Genomic DNA, 15,875 nt, shown 5'->3' on the forward strand with positions numbered 1-15,875 from the left:
TGAAATTCTCTTTTTAGTTTCCTTATATCGTTGTACGCATGTGACATCATACACTGTAGTAGTCTTCTCCCCCAGCATTAATTGCACAGATATTTTAAAAATTCATAACTTTTGAACCGATTGTCGGATTTTCCCCAAACTTTCACTGATGTGTTCTACTAACATTGTTACCTTCACTCAATCCACATTTATATAAAGGTGAACTTGTCCTTTAATGAGAAACCTCTCAGGAAATATGAAAGTGCACACAATTCATAGAGAAATTCAAAGTTTATAATATGATAAAAATTTGCTTTGGAACAGCTGAGATATCCAAAACAGAGCGATCCTCATAAAAGGTGGGATTCATCTTTTATTAGGATCACCTAGTTTGACTTTGTTTTTGGATATCTCAGATATTTCAAAACCGATTTTCATCAAATAAACTTTGAATTCCTCTCAGAATTGTATACTCTTTATTTCATAAGGTGGTTTCTTAGTATCTCGCAAAAAAAAAAGGGGGCTTCAACTTCAACTTCAACCAATATGATGCCATCCCTTTAATAGGTAAAGACGTTTGTGAATAAAGCTGCAGAAAAAAAATAAAAGGAAAATAATGAGAATATATAGGATTTTTAAAATCATAACTTCAAGAATACTCCTTATGTAAGGTTTCATTTTGCTCTCTCTCTCTCTCTCTCTCTGATGGACTTATTTAAAAAAGAATAAAAACGTCTCTTAGCCCATTTCCGATCAAACTCTTCGTCAAATTTCAGCTCTCATTTCTGTTGCAAGAATGTCTCACGTGGGAATTTAATGTACTGTATGGCATAGAGGATCGAGATGCGATAAAATGCGTGCTGACGTCGCCTCATTGTTAAGTTGGAATCACATAAACTAGACAATACTGCTTTCAAGGTCCCGTACTCGTGGATATTTGAAAACTGTGAATTTATTGTCTAGCATGGTTGTCCTTTCGTACCGGGCACATCACGAATAGGACTGATCCCCACCGAAAGGGCAAATTGGTTCCAGGACTCCACACCGTGTAGTCGTCGTTCACCCGTGAAGTTCAGCCGTGTAGTACTAATCTGACGCATAATGTGGCTCATGTACCGTGAATGATGCAGAATAATGATAAATAAAAAAACCCGATTAAGTCCCAACTCGTTTTTGTAATGGTTTTCGTTCTCTCAGAAGTCATACAACGTCGACACGATAAGTATGAGGTTAAACACGCCCCGGGTATATGTACTCCGCCGTGGGGACTAACGTACATGACGCTGTGCTGCTCGTCAGGGGTTTCTACCACACCACGAGCGACTAATTTTAACTGATGCACTTGTGATGTAATCACAAAGGAAACATTGTTTTATAATTCAAAGCCAACATACCGCTTTCAGTTTTTTACCCCCCCCCCTCCAAAAAAAAAAAGAAAAAAAGAGAAGAAAGCCAACCTTAGCGTCGAGCAAGAAGAGAGAAAGACAGACTGTGAGACAGAAAGACAAACAAACATAGACAGAAACAGACAGACAGACAAAAAAAAAAAGGAAAATGCCAGATTCTATTTGATTGAGGTTTTTGTCAGGTAGGCCAAATGTTTATTTAGCTGGGAAAGCTCATGTTGTATAACGAAGGAGTTATCAAAATTATGTGTTCTATAACTCTTTATTTCCGGTATCTCCTCCCTGAAGCGTTTTGTAACTTAAACAAAAGCACGAAAAATGTATCCGGCATTCAACAATAATATGTTGCAAAACTGCCAAATTCTATTCGATTGAGGTTTTTGTCAGGTAGGCCTAATGTTTATTTACCTGGGAAAGCTCATGTTGTATAACCAAGGAGTTACGAAAATTATGTGTTCTATAACTCTTTATTTCCGGTATCACCTCCCTGAAGCGTTTTGTAACTTAAACAAAAGCACGAAAAATGTATTCGGCATTCAACAATAACAGTCATGTTGCAAAACAGTTGAATTCGTATGCGAAAGGAAATTAATCTACCTGTAGCAACCTTAACTGGTCAGGGATTCCGGGGTAAAAAAAAAAATAAATAAAATCATCTAACGGGCAGATAGAAAGCACGATAAGTTAGTTTGAACGATATGGGAGAATATCAAAAAAAAAAAAAAAAAAGCCGTCATAGTGACTAGAAAATAACCCTCTTACATCACGTGGTTTTCATTACATTCAACACATTCACAAAGCCAAACCCACCCTATCATGTACTTTTCTTTTCAACATGGGACTCGGGAGCCTTGATTTACATCATTCAATCACGCTAGGGCAGGTCACACAAGGGCCATGCTGCCCTGTTGCATGCAAAACAGTTGAGTTTGTATTTGAAAGGTAATAAAATCTTCCCAGGGTATATAATATAGGGTATAGCAACCCCTTCATGCTATCTAGACGCCTTTTCTGCATGGAAGCCTTACTTCACACCACTTCCGGTCCATCATTACTGTTCAGAAGTGTTATGAAGATAACAACTTGATTATCTGAAGTTATTTGATGCGAATTGCCGCTTTACGAAGCTGACGAGAAATAGATAACGGTCAAAATCTTTCACTAAAAATGCAGACATGTATTAAGAAATACATAACGTAATTTTGAAGCTTCATGTGTTTTCAGGACGTAGTACCATATTCGCCGAACCTATTCCGGGACTTATTCGATGAAATGACATGAAATGAAGTCGTTTTCCTCTCATTTATTGTCCTATAGGTGCTACAGGTAGATTGATTTCCTTTCGCATACGAATTCAACTGTTTTGCAACATGTTATTGTTGCATGCCGGATACATTTTTCGTGCTTTTGTTTAAGTTACAAAACGCTTCAGGGAGGAGATACCGGAAATGAAGAGTAACACAGAATTTTCATGATGGATACCGGCGCATTACAAGTGTTCATATTATTATTTATTATTATTATAGGCTATACTGGTTTGGAAATGCGAAAAAAAAAAAACATGATCAAATCATATTTTGCTCAATAATTCTCCAATTCAATCCCAATCTCCTCTCATTCGACCTTTTGAAGCTACATTTCTAATGTTTCCCTGAGGTCCCTTACTCTGAACTACATACCTGGACTTTTTATACGGCTAATTCATCTGCCCTTCTATTGCCCTTCCAAGTAAATGTACTTCATTCGGTAAACAGAGTAAGAAAATGTCTCCTTTTCTGCAATTTTTTTACAACGTATCGCAACTCTTAGATTAGCTAAATTATTTCACTGATTAAATTTTGAATTTCGTCCTTGACTTAATTTGGCTAAATGTATACCGAAATAATAACGTATTTAACTGTGTGCATAATCTCTTTTTTTTTTTTTTTCGTCTTCTGTGCGATATACTAAATGTTGAACATAGTACAGGTGTAGGGCCCTGTCCATTGCACCCTATATTGTCGGTAAGTGACGATGTTGGATTTTTCTTTTTCATCTCGACTTCAGGCACCGAGATCGGAAATAAGGGAGCATGGACTGTCATGGAAGGCTCCAACATAACCCTGGACTGCCAGGTCTTCACCTATGCGACGACGGACATAAGCAGCGTCTGCGGCCGGGTCGAGTTTACCCGGAACTCTGCGATCTTGGCCGCATCAGACACCAGTCACGTGCGAGGGGGTCCGTACCCGTGGAGCGGCTCCGTCAACTGCACCCTGACGATCCTGGAGTTGACCGTGGAAGAAGGCGGTGTCTACGGCTGCTGCTGGCCGGATCTCTCCGATGGAGAGTGTGGACCTCACATCAAGAAAACTCTACTCGTGCTTCCGGTCACTACAACTCCTGAAACGCACACGACAGTCGCCGTGACAACAACGCGTGAGTACCCTACACTTTCCTCTAGTCCTGTGATCGAAATGTCCATGACAAAAAAAAAAAAAATAAATAAATAAAATAAATACTACTGCTTAAAGGGGATGGGTAATAACTGATCAGTGGGAATCAGTGGGAATGCTGGGGGATGATTGTTCCTATCCTTGTTGGATTCAGTTAAGAGTACATTATATATCTATTGTTGTGTGAAAATTATTTGCTTCAGAATGGTCTCATATTCAAATAATGTGCAGCTTAATGTTTCCAGGTTAGCATGCCTGTACAGTGACGGGGCGATCGTTAACTGGCCGTTAACAGTAAACTGCACATTACTTGAATGTGAGACCATTCTGAAGCAAACAGTTTTCACACAACAATAGATATATAATGTAATCTTAAATGAATCCCACAAGGATTGGAACAATCATCCCCCAGCATTCGCTCTGATTCTCACTGATCAGTTACTAGCCATCCCCTTTAATGTTTGACCTTAATTTTTACATTATAGGCCTATATCCTGCATAGTTTTGTCCATTAGTGAAGCTGAAAGTGTTAAGGTTGTTTATTTTTGGGCGTAATAGGATACAGCCGATATTCTCATCAGTGTTTAATAGTAGAACACTTTCCGTTTGAACGAAACATACACGCAGATCCTCTGCACAAAGTACATTAGAACTAGCTGAAGGTGACACATCGATGCGCCGCATACCCGCATGAGTTTACCATGGATTTTATTCCTCCCAAAGCTATGAAAGAAACAAACAAAAATGCGAACAGTCATCAGTGAGATCCTGTTTGAATAGGAAGTGGGGAAAACGTGATCATTGCTTTACCCGTCAAGGTTGGAATTTTACATCACGACTCGAAGCAAGCTGCTGTATAGTTCGCATATGCAATGTTAATCAACCGTATACAGTTCCACAAAAAAAAAAAAAAAAATGAGTTGTCACCTTAAGAAATGAAAACGGATTACCGCTATATGAACCATGTTTGCTTAAGCCATTTAGAGTGCGCGCCGGGTCAACTCTTGAAAAAAATTTTGCTCCTATTGGAAGGACGCTTTGTGATGAGATGGGTGCGGTCAGAAGAAGGTTACCTTCTGTTGTTCTGGAGTGGGTAAAAGAATTTCCCTCTCCCCCTACATCTTCGAGTAATCTCATTTCTTTTCCTATTGTCTCTGTTTTCCTCTTCCGTCTTATAGCTCTGTTACGATTTGCTGTTCTGGTGTCACTCTTGTTTTTTTTTTTTTTCTTTCCTCCTTCTGAACTACTTTTATCAACGTCATCATTCTTCAAATTCAACTGATTGCAACTGATTGACAAATTGCCCTACTTCGACGTAAATACGCACTGAATGGATCAGTGTTTTTTAGTAGTAGCCATGATGAAAAATCATGGGCGTACATACTCGAGCAGGATTCGAACCTACGACCTCCTGATCTCCGGAAAGGCGTCATCTCCACTAGACCGCCGAGCTTCCGCCCGACAGCACGTGTTGGTTCTAATCCTTATAGCATGCAGCGGGTACTGCGTAATTATTCAAATTCATGACATTCTTCCGTCGAGATGTTTTCTTTGCAACTGATTATCAAATTGCCCTACATCGACGTAAATAAGCACCGAATTGATCAGTGGTTTTTTTTTAGTAGTAGCCATGATAAAACACCATGGGCGTACATACACACTCGAGCAGGATTCGAACCTACGACCTCCTGATCTCTGGACAGGCGTCATCTCCACTAGACCACCGAGCTTCGGTCCGACAGCAAGTGTTGGTTGCTGGTTGTTGGTTGAAATCGGTGCTTATTTACGTCGATGTAGGAAAATTTGTCAATTAATTGCAATGAAAACATCTCGACGGAAGAACTTCATGACTTCAGTTGGACTTTGAATACTTACGCAGTACCCGCTGCATGTTATAAGGATTAGAACCAACACTGGTTGCCATGCAATTGCTTATACTGCGCCTTCGTTTCGGACTAATTCCAGTGAGATGGCGATCTCTTCAAACTTTTCAGATCCTAGGGTACAGGAGTATCCATAAAGTCACATTTTATTTTAAACGAGGCGCCTCGGTGAGTTGCAACAAGTCGCTTCCTCACCGCAATGATAAAAGTCATGGGCAAACAAACCGTGTTTTTTATGTCAGTCACGTCGCCATACCAAAAATTTTATGAGGACCATTTCACCCGTTGAGGCTTGTCATTTCCAGAACTGGAATAACCTTCAGTAAACCATGGACCTACAGAGTAAACAGACCGAGTTTAATCGTACGTATCTGGCAGTGCATTGAGGTCCCATTTCTTGCAAAATGATAAAAGAATAATTGTGCAATGTATGCTTTGGATTTTGTTTCAAGTTTTGTCTGATGGAAATAAATGACAAATTGAGTTGGATGGAAAGAAAACAAAAAGATCTGCTAAAACAATGCTGTTTAGTCATGTAGACATATCATACCATCTTTCAAAATTGACTGTGGTCTCGTTAACCCTGACTCTTTAGAATTCGAAGTGTGCGATTTTGTAGCTTGTTGTTGTTGCGTATTATTTCTACAGGGCATCTTCAAGTAAGACAACGTGTGGACTCCATAGATATCTGCTATAACGCACTTCAACCTCCCAAATATCGATATCTGTTCCCATATCCCCTTTACCACTACAGTGCCCACTACGACTTCCAAGTCGACAACAACTATGACTCCAACAACGACAGCAGAAACGACAACAGAAGCAGAGCAACAGAAGACGCCGAAAAGATACACTACCAGCAATCCTGTCGGCAAAGTTTCACCACGTGAGTATAAACACACATGCACGACTAGTGGTCCTTCCCTCATCCGTGCCCGTTGCCATGGGGATGACGTTTGGTCCCGCCATCACCCCCTTCTCTTTCATGTCCCGAAGACCGTGGTACCCAATGGTTTAATGTTCACAGTGCAACGAAATATTTGCATATAACCAACCCTTGTGAGATGGAAGTGCATGAGAATCAATTGCCAGAGCTATCACTATCTCTTACAAGGAATGATTATAATAATGCGTCGTTTTAGTAGGGATTGTAAAAATAACATGATGCCGATGCAGCCAATCCATTGGAAGGCACTCTTATGACTGCACTATTATGGCCCTACCTTCGCAATCTGTTACATGGCAAACCTGCATTCAGTGATGCATTTTTGTGATGTACCGATGGGATGAACATAATGTCTTGATAGCACACCATTTGTTTTGTTTTTATTTGGGGAGAACATTCGCGTTTTAATGTCCAACAATTAAAAATAAAATGACCACAAAGCATGATGTATAGCGCACGCAATATGCAGACAAAAATAAGTTATATCTGCATGCTGTTTTAAACCGAGTGACGGATGGAAGGAGCACGTAATAAACTTGGGTATAGATTAATCTGACTTCAGAGAACTGTAACTTATGGCGGATATAAACGGGGGGGGGGGGGTGTTTCCAAAGAAGATCAAAAACAGTGCATAAGTGCATGTCAGTGCATAAATTATCTTTTGTTGGGCATACTTGGAAGCCCCAGTTTCAGAAATTACCATTAAAAAACAGTACCCGAACCGAATTGGTCTGTTCAGGGCGCACACAGTCAAATTGGCCTGTTTGTTTGTTTGTTTGTTCGTCCATTTTCCATCTGAGAAGATGGCTGGATAGCCCATCAGCTATGCTAAGCTGGCCTTCCATGGGGTCCAGTTGGATGTGAGGCGGGACCACTAAACACCCTTGCGTGCTGTGGGCTGAGTAATGATGTTATGCAAGCGTCCTCAGAGAACTTTAATCATCCATATACATTGTATATGATTATCTGCTGTCGAATTTTATACTAATATGTATCTTGCCTTAATTGTTTATGCTTCTGGTTCCCAGTCACGTGCGGATGACTTTTGTAGATGACTGTCGTCTGTGAATTTGGCAGCCTTGATAGTGGTGACCACGACTCTCTGTCCTCGTTTTTATTCGTTACCACTGATCAATGAAGGACTGGTCAGCCACACAAAATTCACAAATATCACAAAAAGTGCAAGTTCAAATTAATTGCATACCTATAGCTAACCTGTGATTTTTCTATCTTTGTTTTTGTTGTTGTTGTTATTTTTGTTTTTGTTTTTAAAGCGCTTCCCCTCCTTGTGAAAAATTTACCTCAACAACTGGACCTTGAGAACTCGGGGTTGCTTTGACTTGATGACCCCAATGGGGTCCCTGAAACCCATACCAGAAGTTCAATTCATGCAGCTTTACTTTCCGTGTGAGCACTTCTGGCTAGAAGTAGTCCTTTCAGAGTGGCAAAGGAGACTTGTTCGTGAACGTCCTTAAACGTGCAAAATGATTTGTTTGTTCGCTCGTTTGTCATCCGGCAAACCCGAGTCACGTTTCTCCTTAAAGGGATGATATAGTTTTGGTTGATATTATACTTTGTTTCAAGTTTCTAACGTTTAATTGGTGACATAATGAGAAATCTCTTATGATAATATGAAAGAGCATGTAATTCTAAGAGGAATTCAACGTTAATTTGTTGAAAATTGGTTTTAAAATGGCTGAGATATTAAAAAAAGCGATACTGATGAAAGGTGGGACCCACCTTTCATTAGGGTCGCTTTGTTTTACTTTGTTTCTGGTTATCTCAGCCATTTCAAAACCGTTTTTCATTGAATAAACTTTGAATTCCTCTTGGAAAAGGTACGCTCGGTAGCATTTTATATGTTTAGATATCTCGCAAAAAGTTAAAAGCTCAATCTTTGCCAGTGGCGGTGTTTTAGTCTTTTCCAGTTAAGTTTTGCTCGATTCTGCAGTCTCGCATGTCAAAACGCTGTGAGTTTCTGAAGTACGTTACCGGTTCGTATATAGCTATCGGCATGGCTTGAGACTCCTTTTACAATACACAACAACTCTTAGCACAGTGCAAGAACGCTTTACAGAAACGTGAATAGAGACGAGCTTTCTCTTCAATACGAACCTGTTCAGTGGCACGAGATAATACAGTCGCGTAATTACGTCTCTCACAGGGGGTCCTGTGGAGAAGTAGGCTGCGCATCACCAAGACGTCGAGTGACAGCGCCATATGCACGGCCAGAGCGGTGGAGTTGGGGTGTGAGACGCGATCATGATAGTTCATTATCCGGCTCTGAAAAGCGATCGAGGGTCTCAGGGATAAACTAGTTTCATCGTATGCCACAGCTTCATGCTATGGTGTCCCTTTTTCATATTTTATGAAAATAGTGGGGGCGCTGTGGCATAGTGGATAAGATTCTCGACTCCCGATCGGAGGACCGGAGTTCGAATCCCGCCCAGAGCTTACATGTACGTCCTTGGACAAGATGTTTTTACCCACCATGTCACTCTCAACCCAGGTGTATAAATGGGTACCTGGCAACGCTAGGGCAATGATAATGGAAGGGCCCTCTGTTTAATAGAGCAGTGGCAACACTGAAGAGGCTACCCTATATCATTATCATTATTATAATATTATATGGCATCGTTTTATTCTTTGATGTCTTCATTCGATAGAACTTAAAAGTGTACTTCTAGGTCTATACAGAATGTGTGAAAAGGGGTGGGAGTAGTTTCAACCGATGTTAAAAGCATGGAGGATATAAAAATATCTACCTCACGTATAAAAACAGAGGATGAGAATTCTAAATTGTTGAAATTAGAACATGAGCCAGGGCGAAAAGGTGGATACGAAAATTTACCGTAAAGCAGAGAAGTGCATGATAGTGTAATAAACGCTTGGTATAGGAGGGTGGGATATCATATAAACCGCATGCAGAAATCGAAGGATGGGCTTTCATGGACTAAATGTAGAAAACAGAACATGTTAATGATGGGACAATTTCGACTGATGCTGAAAACAGGGCAGACGGGGTAGATCTGACCAAATATGGATACCAGGGGATGAGAAACCAGTAAGCTATAAATGTAGAAAACAGAGCATGAAATTAAATGGCATTGACTAGAAGTGGGATCCAATGGAAAAAAAAAAGAGTTGATTCGGTGCAGAAAGCAATCCGTGGCTGAAACATTCTTCACATCCTTGGGGGTGGGGGGGGGGGGTGGGGGTGAGGGTGTGTGTGTGTAGTGGGGGGGGGGGAGCTCATCGTTCGCTGCCTTCACATGTTCATAAATTTAATCTTCTCCCTTTGTTCTTTTTTGGTTGAGCATTGTGTTTTCTATTTGATTCATTGCGACGTTTAGGCTTGGTTGGGTTTTTTTCTGACCCACTGCTGTTGGCAATCATGAAATTGACATTGAAAAAAAAAAACAAACAAAAACGATACAACTTTGAATAATCACAAAATTACAATTTCCGTACATATATCAATCTTGTTTATTTTTGTGAATATTCTGTTTCAGATTTTCTTTTCATGTAACAATTGTCACTTCTAAGCGACATCGGCGGCTCGGAGTGTAGGTGATTGATTATAAGACTGCCCCAATTTTCAAAGGACATTGCCATAAAATCCGTGTCGCATTCGACAGATTTAGTGTTGTTGTTGTTGTTGTTGTTAAAGCATCGATATAGACATAATAGGCTGTTAGGAGAGTCGTCTTGCTTTATTGTCGGTGCCATTAAAGAGTACATTATATGTCTATTGTTGTGTGAAAATTATTTGCTTCAGAATGGTCTGATATTCAAGTAATGTGCAGCATGCCTGTACAGTGACGGGGCAATCGTTAACAGCCCCGTTAACGATCGCCCCTACACTGTACATGCATGCTAACCTGGAAACATTGAAATGCACATTACTTCAATATAAGACCATTCTGAAGTAAATCATTTTCACACAACAATAGATATATAATGTACTCTTAAATGAATCCACAAGGATTGGAACAATCATCCCCCAGCATTCCCACTGATTCCCACTGATCAGGTACTAGCCATCCCCTTTAATGTCAGAGATTCGTCTTGTTTGACTGGCGCAAACTTGTCGATTTTTCCATGGATTGTCGGGTCATGGTGTAATGTGACGTTACTTTGCGACGATGACAGAAGTCCGATGAATCCAGAGTGATTGAAAGCGGATTAATGGTGTTTTTTGTTGATGTTTTTCATTTTTTATCATCAACTGCGAGTGCTTTTGATACTCGCACATGCAGTTTAATACACATACGTTCATCTCTTTCTTCCCCAAGGCTCTTGCTAAACGGGGGCAATATCTCCTCGGAGACCACTGCACGTCTGTCAGGGCTAACTTGTCATTTTTAGAAGAGCCAAACTAACAAAGACGAATTTGTTGAGGTTATATAGGTTTGTTCGTTTATTTGTTTGTGTGTTTGCTTGTTTTCTCGTTTGTTTTCGTTCTGTTTTCCTCGTAAAAGTCGTGGCTCCATTGTTTATCTGGAAATCAACGCAAGTCGCAAATTTAGACTGGGTGTCATCTGATTTTGACACATTTACTCTTGGTCGCAGTGTAGGCGTTTTTTCTGGGTTTTTTTTTTTCCTCATGCAGTCGATCCCCTAAAAGTCAAATATTTACCTTTCACACATGAAAATCAGATTTTTTTTAATTTTTTTGTTGTTGTTATGATAGGCCGTCATTCAGGAACAAATAAAAGAGCGCCTTTTGTTAAGTCGATCGGCTTTCGAGACATATCTGGCGAGTATGTATCTGTCGTAGATTAAGATAGCATTAAAGATGACTGGGATTGTGTCAGTTGCAAGGTTTTTCTGTTCATTTGACTCAAACTTGTTAGTCTTACTGGTCTGTGCTTGGTCTGTGGTCACAAGCCGTTGGAAACACATCACTTGAAGAAATATCTGGCCAACATTTTGGTCAAAAACCTAAAAGTTTTGTTTTGCAATGAGAATTTCTTTCCCGCATGGCTTGATTTCATACACAACTGGAGGTCGTTATGTCAAATCATTACTCGATTCCATCAAAATGAGAACAAATGCGAGATTGCCAATCTCGGTTTGCAGATAGAAATATCAAGGAGACAAGTTTAATTCACATACACGACGACGGAGTTTAGATTGATGACAGGCACACTCCAAGGGGGAATAATATGTCTCTGCAAAATAAGGCAGTCAGCACAACCTATTCAGAGGTGAGCCTATACTCCTCCTGTGTTGTGTTTTTAATCATATCTACATCACTCTTTCATTCAGAAGGGCTTACAGCATTCAGGTGGAACCCGGCCTCCCTGACTGCCTTTCAAATCCTTTGAGTACGTGTATATAAAAGATACACTTGGTGCGATTTGGCAAAAAGTTAAAAGTTTGACATATTATATATAATATCATTTTTCTTTTACGTTTTATTCGCCTGTCATCCAAGCGGCCACAATAAATTCTTCAACTTCAGCAAACCGCGTGGTGCCATTCAACATGGCTGTATGTGACTAAACAAAAAAGAGGGAAGAAAAAGGTACAAGAAATATCCGTGGTTTAACTGCAGGAAGTCACCCCTCAGGGGAGGGGGAAAATGGTGGATTAAATTGACGAAGAGGAAATAGCTCAATCGATGCAGGACCCTCGCGTTATGCGATGAACAAAAAAGGTTCAAAGCCAATGGCACGTCTCCAACGCCCTTGACTTCAATGGTTCCGTGAGAACGCAGTGAAATGGACAATACAGGATAAAGGAGAGGAAATCGGATGGGGTAATGCCATTATTATCCGGCCAGTCGAGCAGGTTGTAATATATACATGGGATTCACGTCGAATTAGCTCTTTAAAAAATGGCTTCACGGCTTGAATACCGGATGTCCGATCTCATGTTGACCCTATGTGCAGACTGCCAGAAAGAGAGAGAGAAAGAGAGAGAGAGAGAGAGAGAGAGAGAGAAAGAGGTATGAGGATCGCACAGACAAGCATTGTGGAAAAAACACGAACCATAAGCAATCTAAAGTACTTCATCATACCGCATGTATCATCATGATTTTCTGCTGGGATGTTCCTATCTTTGAGGGACAATAACGGGACTTAGTGCCATTTTGGAGATATATAAAAAGATGATTAACCCAATATTGTCACACTTTTGAATAACAGTGAATGGCCTAATGAGACGTAATGGACATCTTGAAGTAACCATCTTCGTAACGTGGCGTTTGCACTAATACTTGTACGTTGTTTAACACACACACGCACACACACACAAACTTCCTTGAAATTACAATTATGCCGCACTTACCCTTACGCTTACGATGGGCTCTAACACGATCCCAACTAAAAGTCAAGAGTACCGTGCAAAGCCGAGAAAACTGTTCGACGCACATGACATTACTGAGCAGAGACAGGCAGACTCGACCATTGACCTTAATATATCATTGTTTTACGCAAGAACATTTGGCTGACATTAAAAGGTCGTTTAGTTTTGGTTGAGTCCTAATTTCAGGTTTCTTACATTTTTGGTGAGATAATGAGAAACCTCTAATGAAACATGAAAGAGCATGTAATTCCATGAGGAATTCAATGTTTATTTGATGGAAATTGGTTTTGAAATGGCTGAGATATCCAAAACAGAGCCATTCTAATAAGTGTGGGACCCACGCTTTATTATGATTGCTTTGTTTTACTTTGTTTTTGGATGTTTCAGTCATTCCAAACCCGATTTTCATCAAATAAACTTTGAATGCCTCTTAAAATGGCATGCTCTGTACTATTTCGTAAGTGTTTTCTTGGTATTTCGCAAAAAGGTAAAGACCCATTTCTCATCTCCACCAATACTGTACTATCCCTTTAAGGACTTAAAATATCGTCGCCGAACTTTGCTTAGCATGCTTAAAGGAAACAAAAACCCAAAGAGCAATAGGGATTAAATGAATGCAACGACATTATCAGAACACATCAGTGAAAGTTTGAGGAAAATCCGACAATCAATGCAAAAGTTATGAATTTACAAAGTTTTGATATTGTAATGACTGGATAAGGAGACTATTACATCAGGTTATGACATCATGTGTGGACAACAATACGAAGAAAATATAAAGGAAGTTCAACATACTTTCTCTTTTCTTGCTTAATGAAATATCTCTTGACTAACCTCTTTCAGAAATCAGCGGGAATGATATTCCCCTCAACATATATGTCAGTAACAAGCTTATGTAATGTGTAATTTTCATGAAAAATGATTTTTTTGTGGATTTTTTTCTTTATATTGTTGTCCACATATGACGTCATAAACTCCAGCAGTCTCTTTATCCAGTCATTACAACAATAAAATTTCAAAAATTCATAACTTTCGCATCTATTGTCCGTTTTCCTCAAACTTTCACTGATGTGTTCTACTAAAATGTTGCTGCTTTCACTCAATCCACATTGCTCTTTGGGAATGGTTTCCTTTAAAAGGCATTATTTACCATTTGCAAATGAAATAAAAACTTTGCTTACGTGCTTTAAAATACATGTACTTCAAATATGTGAGTTAGGGATAGAAACAACCATTGTAAAAATTTGAATCAGGAAAGCCCATGTCGAGTATTGTTAAATATAAAAGATGTGAACAATTGTTATGATAAAAATGTTTTTAGACTTAACCGTCTATAGTTATGGTTTATTGAGAAAAATAGTGATATCGTCTTATATCTAAGACCTTATTGTGAAATTTTTATATTGTAGGATGTTTTGTGATACAACTGACCTACACATATGCATCAAAAGTGATATCTCAAACATTTTTTTTTTGTTAATCACTGCTCCCAATGGTAAACAGTACCTTTAATCTGCCACATGCCTGTTCCGTGACGTGACTTGATTCACTGCCTTCATTGTTAGTAGCAGACCATCTTCGAGCAGCCGGCCGCTTTAACATGCATGGCTTCACAAACATGGGAGGCAATGTTTTCTGGTTTCACGCTCTTTTGGCGGACTAGGACATGTCTGGAGCGTTCCCAGTAATGATAGTTCATGGAAAGGCCAGCAAAAAGGGATAATTCATTTCCTTCATTATAATTGGCAAAGGCAACGCTCTGGACTAGCGCACTAAGTCAATTAACACGGGGTTGGTTATTTACCATGTTTTATACCACATCCCTTCGAGCGTGGAATGCGCAGTGTGGCAGCAAACCCATGTTAACTTTTTTTTTTTTAAATGAGTTAAATGTAGCCGGCAATCGTTTTCCTTTCTTTAGATCTTCATCCTTTGACATAACCTGTGCTCCATTACATTGCTTAGTCTTGACTTGCCGAAAAAGATAACGTATATACTTGACTTGCAGAGCGTCCTTTGAAAGAATCGCGCCATCAGAGGGTAAAAAAAAAGCAAACATCCTTTCTCGCTAACAAGTTTTAGAGCTCAGTAGAATGCTTTTTTAACGTCAGCCTCTGTCTCTGCCATGTCATGGATGTTATCGCTTCCGTGATTGATTAAATATGCCTCCCTATATACGGGAAAACCTGATGGAACATGAATACAAAGGACGGCAATAAAGTTAAACGTTTCCGTCAGTCAAAACATGGACCTACAAACCCTGTCATTACCAGCTCTTAAACCTGACAGTAATCACCTGTAGGGGTATATGGAACTCAAGAGGTCATCATGCCGGTTTCACGGAGTAGCTCCTAAAGGCCCAAAACACTGAAACTGTCGAGCATCTACCAGGAGTATACGCGATTCATATTGTAGATAGACGTTAGTGACTGAAGAGCAATCATTGATTAAAATTAATCCACATCCGTGCAGTTTATTTTCATATACACATAAGATCGGTTGAAAACCCATCTTCTAGATAAATGTTAATCATGTGTGAATGTAGAAATGTATGGACGATTTTGTTTCCATGTGTGCACGCATTGGGACTATCCCATGGTATTATGCGCTTTAAGATCTTATTTTTTAAGATCTTATTATTATTACTATTCGTATTATTCTCAGAAGAGAATCAGGCGAAAGAGCAAAGTTCGTGGAAACACTGTTTGTGATTGGTGGCGGCCCCTGAATAGGAAGTGACAATGGAGTTAATGACATACCCTAGAGGCAGGCTTAATCAAGGTCAAAGTTATGTTAGCCCTCAGTAGAACGTCAGTCAAGCCCCCGGGACTCTTCAATTGAGATGGGGGGGGGGGGGGGGTTGATATGCCAGACCTTTTCTCTTCAAACAATCCTCTATGGATGAGATACCTCT

The 15,875-nt window shown here is 39.8% G+C and overlaps 1 protein-coding gene and 1 non-coding gene across 2 annotated transcripts in view; one reads left to right on the forward strand and one right to left on the reverse strand.

Moving 5' to 3' along the window:
• The window catches only part of LOC140229283 (uncharacterized), an 87,590-nt gene that overhangs the window by 42,640 nt on the left and 29,075 nt on the right, over positions 1-15,875 (forward strand). The window contains exons 2-3 of the mRNA XM_072309558.1: positions 3,432-3,803; positions 6,458-6,589. Of these exons, the coding sequence (XP_072165659.1) occupies positions 3,432-3,803; positions 6,458-6,589 (504 nt within the window). The remainder of the gene's footprint in view (positions 1-3,431; positions 3,804-6,457; positions 6,590-15,875) is intronic.
• On the reverse strand, positions 5,478-5,550 carry Trnas-aga (transfer RNA serine (anticodon AGA)). The gene has a single exon. It is a non-coding gene; the product is annotated as a tRNA-Ser (tRNA).

Source organism: Diadema setosum, chromosome 5 (assembly GCF_964275005.1).
Source record: "Diadema setosum chromosome 5, eeDiaSeto1, whole genome shotgun sequence".
NCBI classification, from domain to species: Eukaryota; Metazoa; Echinodermata; class Echinoidea; order Diadematoida; family Diadematidae; genus Diadema; species Diadema setosum.